This window comes from Urocitellus parryii, chromosome 8 (genome assembly GCF_045843805.1).
Source record: "Urocitellus parryii isolate mUroPar1 chromosome 8, mUroPar1.hap1, whole genome shotgun sequence".
Classification (NCBI taxonomy): domain Eukaryota; kingdom Metazoa; phylum Chordata; class Mammalia; order Rodentia; family Sciuridae; genus Urocitellus; species Urocitellus parryii.
In genome coordinates this window covers 107557270-107577501 of record NC_135538.1, presented here as the reverse complement: position 1 = coordinate 107577501, position 20232 = coordinate 107557270, and the positions used below count along the sequence as shown (strand labels likewise).

Sequence of the window (20232 nt, the reverse complement as noted above, 5' to 3'; positions counted from 1 at the left end):
AATCGAGCCCAGCACCTTAGACCAGTGCTCTACCTCTGACCTACATCCCCAATCCAAACAATAGCTTTTAAAAATTTTTTATTATTTTAAAATTATTTTTGTTGGTATTTTGCCCAGGCTGGTCTTGAATTCCTGGGTTTAAGTGATCTTCCCATCTCAGCCTCCCAAGTGTTGGTACTACAGGTGTATACCACCATGCCTGGGTTGTGTTTTGGAGCATTTGTTTTTCCAAACTTCCGTATGTCCCTCTGCTACCGACCTCATCTTTAAAGCCCAATACTTGCAACAGCAGGCTGGTGGCCTCCACACCAGAACACAGCTCCATGTGCCTGTATACTGTGTTTTTTTTGAGAGAGAATTTCATTATTTATTTCTTAGTTTTCGGCGGACACAACATCTTTATTTGTATGTGGTGCTGAGGATTGAACCCAGGCCGCACACATGCCAGGCTACTGCTTGAGCCACATCTCCAGCCCCTGTATACTGTGTTTTAAGCACTTGCATAAGACTGGAGTAGTAGCTCAGTGGTAGAATGCTTGCCTAGCATGTTTAAGTCCCTGGATTTAATCCCCAATGCCACAAGAATAAAAGTGCTTACATATATTATCTAAGCTAAAGAACCTTCCAATGGGGGCTGGAGATGTGACTCAAGTGGTAGCATGCGTGAGACACTGGGTTTGATTCTTAGCACCACGTAAAAACAAAATAAAGACATTGTGTTCACCTAAAACTAAAAAATAAATATTAAAAAAAAGAACCTCCCAATGTATGTATGATTGTCTCCATTTTATAGATTAGGACTGGGGAGATAATCTGTTTAAGTGGGAAAACATGGCCTCAAATCTGGTGCACCTGGCTTCAGAGGCTGATGCTGCACATCCTGTTAGGTTTCCTCTGAAATAGCCAGAATTTGCCCTTCCAAAGATAGGAAGGTACAGAACTCCCCCCTCTTGCTTCAGATTCTGGTTGCTGTTAATAGGTAAATACAGAATCAGTGAAAACAAAACATTGGGCACTTTTCTTGCTTTGACCACTTGAAGCATATTCCACCAGCCAGAATTTCTACTTTTTTTTCTGAACTGGAATTGGACCAAATCTCCCACTTAGGGAAAGGTGGAAAGTCGACTAAAGGGAGTGGAGAGCTTGTGAATAAGGGGGCTATAAATTGTTTTGAGTTGTAGACATATTAAGCCAAGTCAGCTTCCTCAAATGCTTATTTTAAAAGCCTTCATTCAGCTGGGGCTGGGGCTTGGGGCTCAGTGGCAGAGTGTTTGCCTAGCACATGTGAGAAACTGAGTTTGATCCTCAGCACCACATAAGAATAAATAAAGGTATTGTATCCATCTACAACTAAAAAAAAAAAAAAAAAAAAAAAAAAAAGCCTTCAGCTGGTTGCTGTGGTCATGCCAATAATCCCAGCAACTCTGGAGGCTGAGGCAGGAGTATCTCAAGTTCAAAGTTAGCCTCAGCAATTTAGTGAGGCCCTGTCTCAAAAAGGGCTGGGGTTGCTGCTCAGTGCTTAAGCACCTCTGGGGTTCAATTCTCAGTACAAAAAAAAAAAGAAATTTAGTTTTAAAAAAGCCTTCATAAGCAATGCCTAGACAAAGCAAAGTAATATCTGGATAATTTAGACACTTACTTCTCAGTGATTTGGGATTGGGGCCCAGGTCATTCTGATCTCATGAGTCTTCTCCAAAGGAATCCAGAAATGAAGATCAATTAATATTAGCAGTAAAACCCTCTTTCCCTGGCAACAAGCTTGCTAAGGAACCTTTTTGCCTGGTGGGGAAGCCCAGAGGTGGTTGTGAAGTAGTAGCCTCCAGTCCCAGGAAGTGCAGAACCCCAGCTGCAGCGGGGTTCTGGCTTTTAATCTGTTGCTACCATTTGGGTCTCAAAGCAGTTGTGGGGCCCAAGCTAGGTACATGTAAAAGGTAGCTGATGGTAAGTGCAGTCTGTAAATGTAGCGCTTTTTGTACCCCTTTCCACATCATCCTTTTTCATGGTGTAGTCTTACACCTCCCATTGCCTCATCTTCATTTGTCACTTAGGTAGAATAGTCTTATCAAGTAGACAAAGGGACATCCGCTGGAGACTATAGATTATGGAATGGTTGGAACCCATTCTTTAAGACCTGGCCTGGAGTGGGAGTTAGGGGGTTGGGAGATTGTCAGAATCTTAGAGCCAGCAGGCTATAAAAGATCTTCACATAACTCTTAAGCCCTGGCTGAAACAATAAAGCTAGTGTCAGTGTTGGGGTTTTGTGTTGTTTTTCTCCCAAAGTCCCCTTTGCAGTGTATCTACATATACAGACAGCATATATGTCCAGTAGGAGAAAGGGCAGGAAGGCCAAAATACCACTGGCATTGGGCCGGGTTGGGTCTTCCAACCCCACACTATAGTCTAATAGGGAAGCCGCGCTGTGACAATTGACCTCCAATCCCAAACAGGTAAGTTATGGGAGAGGAGGCTGGTGTAAGCCAGGATTTGTGGAAATGTTCCTTTGGGGGAAGGGCCGGGAGGTCAGCGGTCGGGTGAGTAAAATCCTGCTTCCTGCCTGACAGGGGGCGGGATTCTTGGTCTCCGTGGAGACGGCTACTCCTAGCGACCTAACAGGCGTTGAGCAGAGTTGCTGGCCTGATGGACGCGGAGAGCCTCCTCCTGTCGCTGGAGCTGGCGTCGGGCAGTGGGCAGGGCCTCAGCCCCGACCGCCGGGCCTCGCTGCTCACTTCCCTCCTGCTAGTGAAGCGCGACTACCGATACGATCGGGTCCTGTTTTGGGGTCGCATCCTCGGCATCGTCGCGGATTACTACATCGCGCAGGGCCTGAGTGAGGACCAGCTCGCACCACGCAAGACACTCTACAGGTGGAGGCGGCACCGGAGCGGTTGAGACCTCTGGAGGGGATCCAGGAGGGCTCGGCCGAGGCAGGGAGAGGGCTGGCGGGTCTCGAAAGGGGCGGGGCTTATGGTCGGAGAGCAGTGGGCAGAGCCTGAGCCGGACGAATGAGAAAAGGCCTGGGGGCGGAGCCTGGGGACGAAAACGCACGGTTGAGGGGTGGGAACTGGGATGGCTTGGAACCTGGAGATCTAGGGTGTGAGGGGGCGGGGAAGTGGCTGGCGAGGTCAGAGAGGGCGGGGCCGGGGAGCACGCCCCAGCTGTTTGGGAGGCTGAGGCAGGAGGATCGCAAGTTCAAAGCCAGCCTCAGCAAATTAGCGAGGCCTTAAGCAACTCAGCGAGACCCTGTCTCAAAAGGCTGGGGATGTGACTCACTGGTTAATCGCCGCTGGGTTCAAGTCTCGGTACCCAAAAAAAAAAAAAAAAAAAAAAGAAAGAAAAAAAGAAATTTAGGTATGCATGGATTAGTAACAGAGGCCAGGAACAAAGAAGGTCCTGGAGAAGGCAGACCTGGAGTAGAAGACAGATCCGAGTCAGCTGCTGGACCTGGCAATTCCCAAGGATTGAGTTTAGAGAAAGGTCAGACGCCCTGGGCATAGGTTGGTGCTGTTTGGAAGCATCTTCGATGGAGGCGTCGCTCTGCAGTAATAGTCGCTTTGGAAGTAGAAAATAGGCGAAATGGGGAGAGGTATGTAGAACTAGGAAAAATTCCCTGCACTCTACCATACAGGACCATCAAGCCTTATTAACTCACCCCAATGATGATGGGGGAACTTATGAGTTTATAAAGCAGTCCATTCAAGCTGCAGGTTGTTTGGAGACTTCATTTACCTATCCATATACCAATCCAACATTGACTGGTTACAGCCTGTGCGTCCCTTGGGGTTAGGAAGATGACCAAGACATACCTCCGTCTAAGAGTCATTCACATCCAAGGGAGGGGCACAGACTTGTCATTCAGCAGTTAAAGCTTGATGTGAGCTGGGCAGGGTTATGCATGCCTGCAATACCAGAGGCTCCTGAGGCTGAGGCAGGAGGATCACGAGTTCAAAGTCAGCCTCAGCAAAAGCGAGGTGCTAAGCAACTCAGTGGGACTCTGTATCTAAATAAAATACAAAATAGGGCTGGGGATGTGGCTCAATGGCCGAGTGCCCCTGAGTTCGATCCCTGGTATCCAAAACAACAACAACAACAACAAATGATGTGTTAACTATAACAGAAAAGTATATATAAAGGGAGACCAAGAGCCCTGGTCTTCTAGAGAACAACTAAGACCAATCAGGGAGGGGCTGGGGATGTGGCTCAAGCGGTAGCGCCCTCGGTTGGATCCTCAGCACCACATACAAATAAAGATGTTGTGTCCGCCGAAAACTAAAAAATAAATATTAAAATTCTCCCTCCCTCTCCCCCCTCTCTCTCTTTAAAAAAAAAAAAAAAAAAAGATCAATCAGGGAGTAACTTGCATTGCTTCTGAAAGGTGAGCAGTTCTCCAGGCTAGTGTGGGGAAAGGAGTAACAGAGGAAAAGTTTTGCACTCTGGCTATAGAAGGCTCAGAGTGCAGCATGGGGTGTTGTAGAAGTGGATGGAGAGAGGCCAAGGGAAGCCCTTGAGGGGCTAGAAGAAGAACCTGTTTATAACTGAGTGAACAAAATGGCCTGAAAGTAGGTTGAGCATTTAGGAGTCAGTGTAGCATCAAGATGAAGAGTCTTTGAAAGGGAAAAGTAACTGAAGGAGTAGTGGTGGCAGTGGTGGATGGAAAGATTTAGGTGGAAGAGTGGGCTTAATGGGAGTGGTGGTGAAGGAGAGTTCCAGGTCCATTCCTACTTCTGGCTGAGGCAGCTAAGTTCAGGCCCCACTGGCTAGGAGAGAATTCAGACAGCAGGACCTGGGAAGACTCAGTGAATCTGGGGTGAGTTTCCGAGAGCAAGGTATAAGAAGGCAGGTTAAAATGCAGATATGAAGTCTAGAAGGAAAATTTAGACTGAAGACAAGAGATTGGGATTCATTTTATTTTATTTGTATAAGTATGTGTTGAACACCTACCACATGCTAAAAATTGATTTAGGTGCAAAGAATTCACTGGTAAATGATACAAAGGCTTTGTCTTCATAGAGCTTATTCAATGCAGTGTGTGTTTTAGGGTCAAGGGAGTAGAGACAAAATAGATAAAATATATTACATGCCAGCTAAAGTGTCTCCACCCAAAAGGATGGGGTATTATTTTATTTTTTGCAGTGATGGGGACTGAACCCAGGGCTTTGTGCAGGCTAGGAAAGTGTTCTACCACTAAGCTATATCTATTTTTTTTTTTTTTGAGACAGAGTCTTGAGAAGTTGCCCAGGCTGGTCTCAAACTTGTGATCCTCCTGCCTTGGCAGGAGCTGTGATTATAGGCATGCGCCACCACACCCAGCTTTTGGAGTACTATATTAAACAGGGTGGTCATGTCCTCTCTGATTGGGTGATATTGGAGAAGAGACCTGAAGTGACTGAGGGAGTGACCTGTGTGGATCTCTGAGGGAAGTGAATTCCAGACAAGTGTGAAGGCCCCAATGCAGGCGTGTGCTTAGTGTGTTTGTGGAGCTTCATAGCAACTAGCATGGCAAGAGAGGAATGAGGGAGGGAATATGTTGTAGAACATGAGATCAGAGAGGTGAGGAGTGGAAAGCTATCATATAGGGCCTTGTGGGGCATGAAAAGATATGGTTCAATGAAAAGTCATTAGAAGATTCTGCACAGAAGTGACATGATTTGGTTTAGGTTTTAACAGTTCGGTGGCTACTAGTTTGAGAGAGGAGTCAATGTAAATTGACACAGGGAAGACAGTTAAGGCATCTACTGCAATATCCAGGCAAGAGTGATTAGTGGCTTGGACCAGTGGAGGTGATTGAATTCTGTATATTTCCTGGGTATAGCTGGGCCTCAGGAAGACAAAGAAAAAAATAGGTGAGAATTGATCTCTGGAATTACTTGAGAAACTGGAGGAAGAAGAGAAGGTCTTGAGCCTAGGTTAGTCCTCCCTGAGATGGGAGGAGGGATGACCATGCTGTTGGCTCAGGGGTCAAGCTGAGCAAAAATTAGGGCTCACCAAAGCAGGGGTGCCATGATTGAGTAAAGTTCAGCTTCCAGAAACTCATTTGGAAGTTCAGTCCAGATGTACAGGAAGAGTCTCATAATTTCAGTATACAAATCCCACCCCTGTTGCAGTTGTTTGACTTAAAAAAATTTCGACTTTACAATGGTGCAAAAGCAGTATTCATTCAGTGGAAATTGTACTTTGAGTGTTAATCTTTTTCTTGAATAGCAGTATGCAGTCTGACCCTCTCTTGGGATGCTGATCAGAGCAGTAAGCTGTAGCTCCCAGCAGATGTTGTTGCTGAGCCATGTTTGCTAGGTCAAATACATTTTTTTTTACTTGGCAATATTTTCAATTTACTCTGAGTTTATCAGGATATGACCTTATTGGAAGTTGCAGGGCATCATAAAATTCTTGTGACCTTAAAAAAAAAATAAAATAAAATGTCTGGGCATGGTAGTACATGCCTGTAATCCTAGCAGTTTGGGAGGCTGAGGCTGAGGATTGAAAGTTCAAAGCTGGCTTCAGAAATTTAGCGAGCTTCTATCTCTAAATAAAACATATAAAAGGGCTGAGGACGTGGCTCTGTGGTTAAATCCCTAGTACCCCCCCAAATTAATTAATTAATTAAAATAAAATGGAGCTATACTTGGTGGCACATGTCTGTAATCCTAGCAATTTGGGAGGCTGAGGCAGGAGGATATCAAGTTCAAGGCCAACCTTAGCAACTTAGTGAGACCCTGTCTCAAAATAAACAATAAAAATGTCTGTGGGCCAGGTGCTGTGGTGCGTGTCTGTAATCCCAGTGGCTGGGGAGGCTGAGGCAGGAGGATTGTGAGTTCAAAGTGAGCCTCAGCAATGGTGAGGCACTAAGCAACTCAGTGAGACCCTGTCTCTAAATAAAATACAAAATAGGGCTGGGAGTTTCCAAAAAAAAATTGTCTGAGGATGCAACAGTGTCCCTGGGTTCAATCCACCCTACCATAAATAAATATGTAAATAAACAAAATTTGTTTCACGCATGAGGGTAGACTGCATGTGCAACAGGCATTGAGGTTTTCTAAGAGTCTGAAGGGAAGAAAGGTGGAAGTTCTAACAGCTCTTTGGGGGCCTGACCAACTAGGGCTAAAGGAGGTGCAGGAAGACTGGGTAAGGGGCCATTGGAATCCAGGGGTGATGATGGATATCATTGGCAGCCTGAACTGCACCGATTGGAGCCTCTTGCCCCCCGCCACAGAGGAGACGATGGCACAGACAGCCATGGTGAAGGGCCGCTTCATGGGGGACCCATCACATGAGTATGAACACACTGAAATCCAGAAAGTGAATGAGGGTGAGAAGATCTTTGAAGAAGAAGTAGTGGTAAGTGCAGGTGGGAGGGTGGCCTGAGCCATCCAGACACCAGCCCAGGAGCATGTGCTTAGCATGCCTGAGGCCCTGGGTTCCATCCCCAACACCCAAATGAAACACACACACACACACACACACACACACACACACACACCAGCTCAATAGAAAGGGCAATGACGGCTATTACCATGACCTTCACTGCTGCCCAGTTGGTACTAAGTGCATGGGTGTGCCCGATACTTTGCTGCTGTGCTTCAAACATCTTTAATCCCTGTGATTCTGTGCAGATGAGACATTACTTTCCAGATGGTAGAGAGGAAGACACTGAAGCTTAGAGAGGTTAAGAGACTTGCCCAGGGGCACACAGAGTGAGGGGAGAGGACAGGCAGCTCTTGTGGAGCCTGGTTCTGGTGGGGCTGGGAAGCAGGGTCTTTGCTGTGTTCTGATGTCAAGGAAGGTGCCCAGGCTTGTGTGTGTGTGTGTGTATTTTTGTCACATACACAGACTGCATTCTCAACCCTCTTACATTTTTATGTCAGTTTTTATTATACTACAAAATACATCACGTAGTCCAAGGTTCAAAAGTATATGGAGATGCTGGGTGTGGTAGTGTAGACCTGTAATCCCAGTGTCTCTCTGAGGCAGGAAGATCACAAGTTCAAAGCCAGCCTCAGCAACTTAGTAAGGCTCTTAGCGACTTAACAAGACCCTGTCTCAAAATAAAATTTTAAAATAGGGCTGGGAATATGGCTCAGTGGTTAAGTGCTCCTGGGTTCAATCCTTGGGCTCAATCCCTGCCCCTCCCAAAAAGTATATAAAGATATATAGTAAAGTTTCCTGTCTTTCCTGTCTACAAGTTAAGCAGATCTCCCCCCTGGGGGACATTAATGAAGTTGTTTTGCATGTGTGTGTGTGTGGGGGGGTGTGGGTGTGTGTCCATCCACATCTTTCTATGAGAGTGCAGTCCCGATCAGAAGCCTCATCATGTCCTAGGAGTTAGGAGTGTCCTAGCATCAGAAACCTGAATTTTTTGCAGGGTCCCCAGGGGATCTGAATTTACACTGAAGTGTGAGGTGCTGTTTCCAGAGACAGTTCATGCAAATATAAACCTCAGCAAGTACCCTACCTCAGCAAATTCTCTTTTGCCTTTAATACATGACACAAAACAAATGACTGCTAGTTATCTGCACAGTCCTGAACCTTGCCGTTTTCACTTAACAATGTCTTCTGAAAACCTTTCTGTGCAGTGCTTGAAAGGGCCACCTCATTTTTTGTGCCAGTGTGGGATGTGCCAGCATTTAGCCAGCGTCCGGTTCATGGAAATGTCAGCTTCCAGGTGTGAGCTTTGGCAAGCAATGCCACAAGGAGTGACTTTGTACTTAACGTCATTTCCAGTGTGCGTGCTTCATCTGAAGGATCGATTCCTAGAAATAGAATTGCTGGGTCAATATGAAAAGAGCCAAAATTTTGAAGCTAGACAAAGCCAGAATTCAAAACCCAGTTCCCACACTTGAACCCAGAGGGTGGCAAAACTCTGTGGTTGGGCTGCCAAGCCCCAGGGCCAGCTGCACCTCACACCTGATAGACAGTTTCCTGGGCCTCTGTTTCATTTTCTGTCAAACTGGGATAGTAGTATTTGCTTTGCCATTTGTGCAGATTGACTGAGGTGACATATTCAAAGTCCCTGGCAATGTACTTACTGAATGTTAGTTTTCTCCTTTGCCAACCATGCAAAATGATGGCCCATGGGAAATAGGTGGCTCCTTGATTCTGTGGGACCTCTGTTGACACATTTTCCCTGCCAAGTGGTGCTTTTGCCCAGATATCTCTATGCAGTCCTTTTGTGGTGCCCTTCATGTTGATTGTAACCAAATTGCATCTGTGCAAGAAGATTATAAAATGGGGGAAATGCTTAAGAAATAATGGGCAGGATATAAAACTATGTGAAGTGTGACTCTCATTTTATGTTCAATATATGCATAGAAAAAAGCGGAGAAGGAAGTATACCAATATGTTAGTGATTATCTTTGGGAGGTGGGATTCGAGTGTTTTTAATCCTCTTAGGTATGTCTTTTTATCTTATCCAAATATTCTACAGGGAGATGATTGCTTTCATATTCTAAGAAGGCAAAATAAGCATGACTTAAACATGATGATTGAATGGTATGTGCATCCGGGGATGGCTCTGTGACCTTAAGGGTCTTTTTGGAAAGAGAGGGAACATAACAAACCATTCATGGTGACTGTCCCCTGCCATGGGAGAGAGAGAAGGCAACTTGGGGGGTCACAGAGAAGAACTGAATTTTTTGTAGTTTTGAATACTGTGTCACCTATAATGATCACCAATTCAAAAAGGAAAAAAAGAAAGGAGGAAAAGAAAGAAAAAGGAAGAAGGAGATCTGTGCTGTACTCTGAAGTGAAAGAATGTATACACATAGTGTGTGTGTGTGTGTGTGTGTGTGTGTGTGTGTGTGTGTGTGTGTTGGTACTGGAGATGGGACTCAGGGCCTCACACTTGCTAGGCAAGTGCCCTACCAGTGAGCAACTGAGCAACTGGTATTTTTGTATCAGTTTTTATTTTGCTAGATAATAACATCACATGGTCCCAGATTCAGATGTAAAAAATGGAATATAGTAAGTTTTCCTCTCATCCCTGTTTGCCAGATATGTAGGTCCTCTTCCTGGGGGACATAAATTTAACTGTCGTGCATGTGCAGGGAGGGAAGGTGAGGGCTTTCCCACCATGATCTTCTGTGGCCTTAGCTAGCACCTGTTCTGGGTGACTCAGGTAAAAGGGCCATACAGAGGGTCCTTGCACTAGGTGTGAGTGGACACAGCACTCTGGCTGGATGGCTCCTTTCTGCTCTTCTCAGGTCCAGGTCAAGGAAGAGACCCGCTTGGTGTCCATCATTGACCAGATTGACCAGGCTGTGGCCATCATCCCCCGAGGTGCCCTCTTCAAGACCCCTTTTGGACCCTCTAATGTTAACCGAACTTTTGAAGGTGAGTTCTTTGGAGCCCCTCTCAGGACACGAGGGCCTCTTTTCCCAAAAGTCAGATATATGTCTGGGACACCAGAGTGGACCTGCCCTCCTTGGAGAAGTAAGCTGGGCCCCATCATCTAGGAGCATGTGCCCCATGAGCTGGTGTTGGTGGTTGGGATGGGCTACCCTGTCTCTGGACCTGAGTCTCTTGTGCCCGGGGGGTGGGAGTAACCATGGTTGCTGAACATGGTCTGAGCTACCTGCTTTTCCCCACCTGCCTCGTCCTTGGACTTTTCCTCATTGCAGGATCTGAACCAAACTTTTCCCTTTTCTCCCTTCACTTCTCTCTCAGTGGTTGACTTAGTCTTTAACAAAGCCCTCCATATGGTCCCAATGCAAAAAGGGGCTCTAGAGCTTTGGGTGACCAATCCTCCCTGGCTGCCTCCTCTTCCTAGGACTGTCCTTGTCTGAAGCCAAGAAGCTCAGCTCTTACTTCCACTTCAGGGAGGCTATCGACTTGAAGAATAAGACCTTGCTTGAGAAGGCTGACCTGGACCCCTCCCTGGACTTCATGGACTCTTTGGAGCATGACATCCCCAAAGGTAGTAGTCTATTATCTTGAGGATCTGTCCTCAGGCTAAAGCAGTGGGTTGTGCCATATGCCCCTCTTCTCTGAGACTGGAAGCTAGGACCTGGGTAGGAATTGGTGGCTTACTATGGGCCCTTGAGACTGGGGCTTTCCCAGGGTCTAGTTGTAGTAAACACTTGGTTAGTATTTTCCAGTGTCCAAAACTGGGATTTTTTTCCTGAGATACTTCCACAAATGTGAAGTAGCTCAGAGTCTCTTGATTTTCAGAGAAACCTTTTTTAAAAAAAAAATGAAAAATAACCACCCTATTTTAATTTTCTTTAAATTAATAGGTTAAATTGTATGAATTTATCATGTACAATGTGATATTTAAAAAAAATATATATATATATATATATATACAGGGCTGGGGATATAGCTCAGTGGCAGAGCACATGCTTAGCATGTGCAAGGCCCTGGGTTTGATCCCCAGCAACACACCCACAGTCTAAAGAAAATTCTATATACACTGTGGAATAATCCAATCCAGTTAATTAAAAATGCATTACCTCGCCTAGTTCTCATTTTTGCAATGAGAACATTTATCCACTCTTCATTTTTCAAGAATACATTATAGTCATCATGAACTATTAATCATGTAGTCCTTGTAAAGATTACCAATTCAAAAAAGAAAGAAAGAAGCCACTACTACTTGGGACACTGAGGCAGGATGATGCATGCATGCATAAATAAATAAATAAAATACATAAAAATAAAGGAAGAGGACAAGGGACGCTTGTGCTGCTCAATAGATCTCTTATACTTATTTCTCCCAAGTATAATTCTATATCCTTTGATAACATCACTGTGGGCCCCTTTCCCCCAACCACCCCAATGACTAGTAACCACTGTTGGTCTAATCTGTTCTGTGAGGTCAACCTTTTAGGTTTCGTGTATGAGTGAGATTATATGATACTGTGTTTCTGTGCCTGGCTTTTTCACTTAACAAAATGATCGGTAGTCCCATCCGTGTTGTTGATAAAATTTCATTCTTTTTTTTTAATGGCTGAATAGTATTCCCAGGTGTATATATTTCCAATTTCTTTATCCATTTATCTGTTAATGGACACTTAGATGGTTTCTATTTCTTAGCTGTTGTGAATGTTGCTGCAATGAATGTGGGAGTTTAATGTCTCTTTGACAGACTATTTTATTTCCTTTGGAAATATACTCAGGAGTGGGATTGTTGGATTCATAGCAATCTTGAATGGAGGTAAGTTAGGAATCTTCCTGAAAACATCTCTGAAAACATCCTGAAAATACTAGTAACACATCAATTTTCAGTCTGGGAGTTCTGGACAATGCTTGGGACATAACTGTGGCTCAATGAGTGGGTGTTGGTTGATAAGTGAACCACCCATTAAAGACATGAGTTGTATACGTGTGTGTGTGTGTGTGTGTGTGTGTGTGTGTGTGTGTGTGTGTTTTACTGGGAATTGAACCACTGAAATATGTCCCCAGCCCTTTTAAGACAGGGTATAGTTAAGTTGCCTGGGGCTGGCCTCAAACTTGTGATCCTCCTGCCTTAGCTTCCCATTTAGCAAGGATTACAGCCATGCACCACCATGCCTAGCTTGTACACTGACTTTCTGCTATGTATTTGGTTCACTTAAAAAAATTTTTTTTTTGTACCAGGGATTTAATCCAGAGGTGCTTTACCACTGAGCCACATCCCCAGCACCCCGCCTTCTTTTAATCTCACTTGTCTCCTATCTTAGCTGGCGACCTAATACTGGGTTCACAAAATCTGACAATTACAATAACTCAAGAAAATGACAAAGAAAGCACGCAACCACACAGAAATACCTTTTCAATAATCTGGAGATGGCTCTGTGACCTTATTCGGTCCTTGGAAAGAGAGAGAGCCACCGGAATTCTTTATTCTTATATAGGGAACACACAGGAGAGGTTCCATGAAACATTCTATCCCCAAAAGGGCAAAGGGGTAGGATTACAAAGGAACAGGTGAGTGTAGCTCAACCCCTGCTGGTGACACCTATACCTGGAGCCACGCCTCATTATCCGAGCAGGGTAAAGCCTAAGTTACTGCTACCTGGCACTGCCTTGCCAGACTGAAGGCAATAATTGGTCAGAACCTGGTGCTTCAGGACTTAAGCGCATTTGCATCCAGGGCAGCTCCCGACAAATTGCTCACTAAATTGCTTAGGGCCTCACTAAATTTCCAAGGCTGGATCTGAACTTGGGATCCTCCTGCCTCAGCCTCCTGAGCCCTGGGATTACAGATGTGTGCCACCATGCCCAGCTCCCTGTATGTGGTACTTTTGAATCATAAAATATAGAGCTTCAGAGGCCAGTGGTTTCTGGCAGGGCCACAGACACCTAATTTCCTTCCTTCAAGCATTACCAGCAGAGAAAAATGCGTTTATTGATGCTGTCACCTGAGACAGGTGTGAGGTTGTAGGCCTTTGGGGATCAGATGCATAGTGACTTAGTACTGTGCTTTTTTTCTTTCTGTGGTTGGCATTTCTGAGAACTAGAGGGATCTGATGATGATGATGGTGGTGATCATGACAGTCACAATAACTAATTCATAAAAGCAATGACACTGCTTGTTGGGACCAGGTGCGGTGCTCAGCCATTCCCATGCCTTATTTAATCTTAATCTTTGCAGCCGGCCTATGAGCTGTTATTATCCCCATTTTACAGAGGAAGAAATAGTAGTTCTGAGAGTTAACCCCAAGGACACACTATTTGAGCAGTAGACTCCAAGGCTCTGGCATTAACTGTGGTGTCAAATAGTGACAGGTGACAGTGGGTATGAAGGGACAATAGTTACTTCCAGCACTAGGAAAAACACTTCTGAGGAGCAACAAGCAGCCAACAAGGCTGAACCTAAGGGAGGGGTGGGGTGGCAAGAGCTCTGGGGGCAGAACTGGGGCTGCAATCCTGAATTGCCACTGACTAGCTGTGTGCCTTAGGACAAGTTCCTCCAGTTCCTTGTGCCTTGGTTTCCTCATTTCTAAATGCAGAAAAAGATATTTTCTATCTCATTGGGCTGTTATGAGGATTAAATGAGGTAACTCCTATACAAAATTCTTATAATAGGACCTAGCACACAGGAAACACTCAAATAAAAATGAGTATTAATGATAATGATTTTCAGTGGCAAAAAATCAGTAGAGATGAATTGGGGCAGGCCTAGCAAGACCCAGAAGGCCAGGGCAGAAGCTGCTGATGGTTTGGAAGCAGGTCTGCGATGATAATGCAGCACAGGTGGAGAGAGAAGGGACAAGGCAAGCCAGGCCTCAGGAGGCTGTCTCAGGGCCACTGTAGCACCCAGGGGCCAGGGAGTGGTCCTGAGTGGGTAGCTGCCACCAAGGAGTGGCCATGGGGGTGCCCAAAATTAAGCTGCTGCCACATGGGGGTGCCCAAATTAAGCACCCTTGAGGCCTTCCAGTCCCACAGTGAAGGGTAGGAGGGGCTCCCAGTCCAGTGGGGGAGATGAGGAAGGGCTATAGGAGTTGGAGGATCAGACACAATTCTTAGACTTATCTCCTCCAACTCTGCCCCCAGCTTTGCTCAAAGCTGGAGAGTGCTGCACACCCCCTCTTGACAAAGGGACCAGAGATTCTGGTGGTGGGATTCAGCACCAGGGGCAGAGGATGGACCCATAGAAATCTTTCTAATTTCCTTAGTCTGGGGTGGCAACCGCACCCCTGGCTCAGGGAAGCCATCTGTAGCCTCTTTCCTTGCAGCTAGATGTGTGGGGTGGGAGGATGGGGCTTTCCCTTTGTCCAGTGGGAGGGGCAAGGAGGTCACCAGGGCTTCTACAGCTAAGATCAAAGCCATTCAGACTGGGCGGTGGGGGCAGCAAAGTCTTCCAAGGAAACACCATCAGCTCAGTCTGCACTGTCTTTCCTTGCAGCAGCGGAAGTAAGATGTAGAGTTTTGGGAGTTGTGCTAAAGGCTGCTGGGGCCACCCTGGTGTGTCCAATTGGTGAGTGAGTCTATCAGGCCTCTGGGAGGCATAGGGCCTAGGCATATTTCAGAGACTCTCAGTATTCTGCCCTGATTGTGGGTCCCAGTGCTACAGGATTCCCTGAGGATTCTACTTCCCAGGCCATCTAGTATGTTCCTTTATCCTCAGTGTTGGCCTCGGGAGCTGAGAGGTCCTGGCTTCTGTGCAGGTGTGTGTGTGTGGGGGGTACTCTTGGCTCTACCTTTGGAAACCTCCCACAGCCCTTGGCCTCTAGGTTACTAACCCTTCCTCCCAGAGTTACTACTAGAAAACCTACAGGAAGTCAGACCCAGCTTTTTCTCATGAGGGTTTAGTGGGGGGCATGTGTGTATGTGTATGGTCAGGAGAGAGCAGATAGCTCCATTGGGGAGGACTCCATTCCTTAGCAGTCAGCGAAAGAGAACGAGCTGCTGGGGGACTCCTCTGCCAGACAGACAGCATCTGAGAGGGCTGGGCTGCTAGGTGGGGCCAAAACCCTAAGAAAGTATTCCCTGGACACCAGACTTGCCTAGAGGGTGGGATTTGGCAGCTATTCTATGCCCAGGCAAGATAATTTTTTTTTAAAACTATTGTAGATGGGCAGCTTACCTTTATTTTTATGTGGCGTTGAGGATTGAACCCAGTGCCTCACACACGCTGGGCAAGTGCTGTACCACTGAGCTACAGCCCCAGCCCAGATCATTGTGTGTGTTTTTTGGATCTGAGGCAATGTTCAGGGGAACGTGTCACCTCTGAGCAGGTGTGGTTTAGGTTGGTTAGGTCCCTGGATTCCAACTCTCTGAGCAAATGGACATAGGCCAGGAGTTCAACAGCTTGTCCCTGGGCCAGCCTTGGCTAAAAAGAGGAGAGAGGGGGATGTTACCTGGGGCCAATGTGCTATTATGAACTGTCATGCCATTCCCTGGGATCTGGGTGGCTTTAGGGGCTACTGCCTACTTCTGGGGTGGCAGCGCCCATCCTCCTGGTAGATTCAGGGCAGTGCCTGAGTCCTCTGACTCTGGGCTGTAGCTGAGTAACAGGTGGAACAGTAGGTGACATAGGTGGAGTACTGGGTCTAGACAGTGTTCTGCTACTCAATGCTCCTGAACCTTTCCAACAGCCACAGAGCAGCTGCTTCATGCCAGGCCCTTTTGGTTTCCTCAGGATGAGATAGCTCCCTTACATAACAGAGATTTGGGGAGATCAAATGAAAGTCTGGGAAGGGAAAACCTAGGCTAGAAGGTGTCTTACAAATGGGATCACTGGGGCTGGGGATGTGGCTCAAGCGGTAGCGTGCTCGCCTGGCATGCGTGCGGCCCGGGTTCGATCCTCAGCACCACATACCAACAAAGATGTTGTGTCCGCCAAGAACTAAAAAAAATATAAATATCAAAAAATTCTCCCTCTCTCCTCTCTCACTCTCTCTTTAAAAAAAAAAAATAATAAGGCTAGGGATGTGGCTCAGTGGTCCAGTGCCCTGAGTTAAATCCCCCCCACAAAGAAACAAACTGTCGGGCTGGGGATGTGGCTCAAGCGGTAGTGCGCTAGCCTGGCATGCGTGCGGCCCGGGTTCAATCCTCAGCACCACATACCAACAAAGATGTTGTGTCCGCGGAGAACTAAAAAAAAATAAATATTAAAAAAAAAAAATTAAAAAAAAAAAAAAAAACAACAAATGGGATCACTGGTGTCTTGGGGACAGAGAGGAGAGTGAGTGGAGCAGAGCAGGAGGGCTGGAGGGTGGAGCTCCTGTCCTTGCTCCACTCTGGACTGGAGCAGATGGCAGGAAGGGCCAGGTGCAGGCCGGAGCTCCATCACCAGCCAGCTCTCAGCAGCATATGCTCAGCTTGAGCAGCAGAGGGCAGCAAGGGTCCTGCTGCCTGGAGAGCGGCTTTGAAAGCTACCTTGTTGGTTGGGGAGTGTACAAGTGAGACAGTGGTATTGGAGAGGGATGGGGAACATGGTGCCAGGATCAGTCTTCTGGGGGTGTGTGTAGTGGCTCTTCATATCCAAGTCCCTTGGAAGTCCTACTGGACCATACTTGACCTTCTGGATTAGGGTCCCCGGCTCTGCTGCCCATCAATTAGACGGGAGGTTGATATCAGGGGAGTTATTCTCTTCCTCTTCTGTCCCCAGGCCTCTAGGGGGTTTGTCTATCTTGTGGCACTAGTGGGGGCAGTCATGGCTCCCTCCACTGGGAACCCATGGTCATTTTTTTTGGTGTGTGACAAGATCAGGAGGGAGGGGCTAGTCTGGGGAGAGGGTCTCAAGCTATCTGCTGCCCCTGGACAACCCTGATCCACAGCCTGGCCCATTTTCTCCCTCAATCTTAATTTCAGAGCGCTACTGCCTTTCTTCCTAATTGGTAGGAGAATGTAATTATAAGTACACCCTGGCCTGAGTCTCCACTCCAGCAAAGTGAGAGCGAGCCTGGGACACCCAGGAGGATCACCTGCCCCTTATAGGAGGCCCTTCCTTGATCTATCAGTTCATGTTACCCATATCCTCAAAGCGTGGAGAAGCGTGGCTGCCCACAGGCAGGAGGGAAGAGACCAGACTATAAACCAAAATACCAGGCTGCTTCCCTGAGTCCTAAAGGGGGTGACAGCAACTGGCTGGGCCTAGCCTTTTCAGTCTGTGAAATAAGAAAGTGGGTTAAGGTGATAGCAAGTGCCTGGCTCCTCAGGTAGATGCTACGTGACTTCTGGCACGTTGAGAGTCTGTGCGTTTCCTGGGTGACCAGCTGAGCCAGCGATGACGACAAGACAGGAGTGTGACAGGAATGTGAGGGAGGAAGGAGGCAGTGCTGTAAGCTGGCCAGCCCCTCACATGCCACTAACTCTGCCAGCACCCTTCGGCCTGCTTGGCACTGCCCTACTGCCCTGATGGGGGTGCTGTTTCTCTAGCTTCTCCTTGCTCTCTGTGTGGGAGACTCTGCTGATGGGCCTGAGCCACTGTGACTCCCTTCCCTTATCTAGTGCAGGCAAGGTTACCGAGGCCTAGGGCAGGCAGGCTGGTATGAGGGCAAGTGCAGACAGTCCTTACCTGAATGATGAGGGCCTAGGTTGGGGGTGGGCTCTAGGATTTCATTTTCTTAGGGCAGCAGGTGGTCCAGGGAGGCTGCAAGCCATTCTCCCTATACGGGCAAAGAGGAATAAGTGGTCTTGTCTTTTTTAAAGGGGCCATGGGTTCCAATGTCAGGAAGGACCGTGCCTTGATAAGAAGCTGGCCGCAGATGATGCTCTGCCTGGCAGGAGTGACAAAGTCCAGGGAATAGCACCTTCTCGGGCTGTGATTTTTGCCAAAGGCCAAACACAACGCCCTGGGAACATACTGTTCTGACATCCCCACCTGCATCTCCCCAGGCAGCGTTTCCTGGAGATGCGTGACCAGGAAAGCAACAGGCCAGGGCCTCTAGATCCGAGGAGGGGTGGCCTGGATGAGCAGAGCCTCAGATGCCCAAAGAGAGGTTACAGACCCGGGAGAAATGCCCTCTTCTCAGGGCAGTGCTCTAGCCAGAGCCCTGACAACACAGGGACATTCACTTCCTTCTTGATGAGATCTGACAGGCACCGAGGGTGGGAGAGCCAGCCAGTGCACACTGGGGCATCCACGTTATCATGCCATGCATGGGTGGTAGCACTTGCAGCCACTACATAGTGCTTGAGTGAGCCCAGAGGGCCAGGAGCAGATCTCTATGTTCTCAGAGGCCTATTATTTGACCTGGGCAGGCAGTTACCCCTAGTGCAGAGCTAAACTGCCATCGGCGTCCAGTGTTCCCGGCAATCAGGTCTCTTGGAGGCAGGGTGGCCCCCAGTGGGTGGAGACTGAGTTGTGAGGCTGTTGGGTGTGGAGTGATCAGGGTGGGCCATGGTTGGAGGTGGGCTGTGGGAAGCTAGGGCGGTGGGAGCCAAGCAGGCGGGCTGAGCTGGCAGCCGATGAAGGCTTCAGAGGAGCTCAGTGCGCGGCTGGCTGGTCCAACACCAGAACCTTCAAAGCATTTGCCTTTCTGGCAGGCCCCGGAACAGGGCTGCGGCTGGTTCGGGAGAGGCCTCAGTGCGCAGGGGAATAGAAGCCCCAGATCTGCATCCAGAGGCGATTTTCCCAGGCTCCTTCCTCCCACACAGCGGCTCCCTCCCTCAGATCTGGAGCTGGATCAGGCACTTCTAGCCAAGTCCTCATGGCTGCACAACTCAGCCCTGGGCTGGGCTGCTCCTGTCTGGAGAAGCAAAAACCAGGATAAACAGGGGCTCCTTGGCAGCAGCCACCTCTCCCTTCCACTAAGGACTGCTCCCAGTCTACCAGCTGTCAGAAAGGGAGCTGAGCTGAGCTGTCAGAAGTGGTCAAACTTTTACTTGAGCCCCTGCTCTGGTTTAGTCCCTCTCAAGAGCAGAGGCTTCTGGGACTGAGAAAGAGACGAAATCTAAGCAGGGGCAAAACCACACCAGAGCCAAAGTCCCTGGTGATTACCCCTAACATAGAGGGAAAGAAGGCTGGAGGGTATCTCCCTGCCACTCCCATCTCCTCAATGCCCGTGGATCAACCTGTAGCTAGACTTGCCAATAGGAACAGAACCCACTGGTTGGAGTTTCACTCTGCACTTCCTTAGCCCTCCCTCTAGAAGTGGTTTTTATGAGCCGCGAAATGGCTGAAACGGAGGAGCACACTTGTCGTCCCCTCCACAGAGCCAGGCCTCACCTCTGCCATCTGCCAGCAGGGTCATGGAGCATCCAGATGGAGAGAGGCAACGCTTTGGTTGTTCTGCGCAGTCTGCTCTGGCCAGGCCTCACCTTCTACCATGCTCCCCGCACCAAGAACTACGGCTACATCTATGTGGGCACGGGTGAGAAGAACCTAGACTTGCCCTTCATGCTGTAGGATGAAAGAAACCTGGGTATTCAGCTCAGTCTAAAGAATGAGCTTGGCTTATTTGTTTTGTCTTGCCTTTCCTTATTTCTGCCTCCTTTTGGTGTCCAATCTCTAAGGAGAGGCCCACTGAGCCAAGAAACCTACCTAAAGCAAATGGCAATGAACTCGAATGTGTTAAAGGAGACATTAGATAATGATGGGTGGCATGGCCGTGGGAGGTGACAACCAGCAATCCTCTGAGGAAGGCAGCTCCTTAGACTCAGGTGAGAGCTACATGTAGGCCATGCAGCTTAACTCACGTCCTCCAGAATAAGGCGCTCAGAGCTGTCAATAAAAAGTATGGAACCTGCTTAGTGCATGAACTCCATCCAGCGGCACTCCAGTGGTCCATTGTAAGGGCTTAGTGGCTTGATGCTCAGCAACCAGATGGTAACATGCTCAGGCTCCCAGACTTCCCAAGCAGCAAGCACACA

At 47.7% G+C, this 20232-nt stretch overlaps 1 protein-coding gene and 1 long non-coding RNA gene across 2 annotated transcripts; one reads left to right on the top strand and one right to left on the bottom strand.

Moving 5' to 3' along the window:
* Positions 1-2635: 2635 nt before the first annotated feature.
* Positions 2636-20108, top strand: Rsph9 (radial spoke head component 9). Its single transcript, XM_026394424.2, has 5 exons — positions 2636-2864; positions 7167-7332; positions 10194-10323; positions 10760-10906; positions 19608-20108. Exons 1-5 carry the CDS (start codon positions 2638-2640, stop codon positions 19766-19768), a joined length of 831 nt encoding a protein of 276 aa, XP_026250209.1. The 5' UTR covers positions 2636-2637; the 3' UTR covers positions 19769-20108.
* Positions 15221-19626, bottom strand: LOC144256721 (uncharacterized). Its single transcript, XR_013344219.1, has 2 exons — positions 17936-19626; positions 15221-15745 (listed from the first exon to the last, which is right to left on the bottom strand). It is a non-coding gene; the product is annotated as an uncharacterized LOC144256721 (long non-coding RNA).
* Positions 20109-20232: the final 124 nt, after the last annotated feature.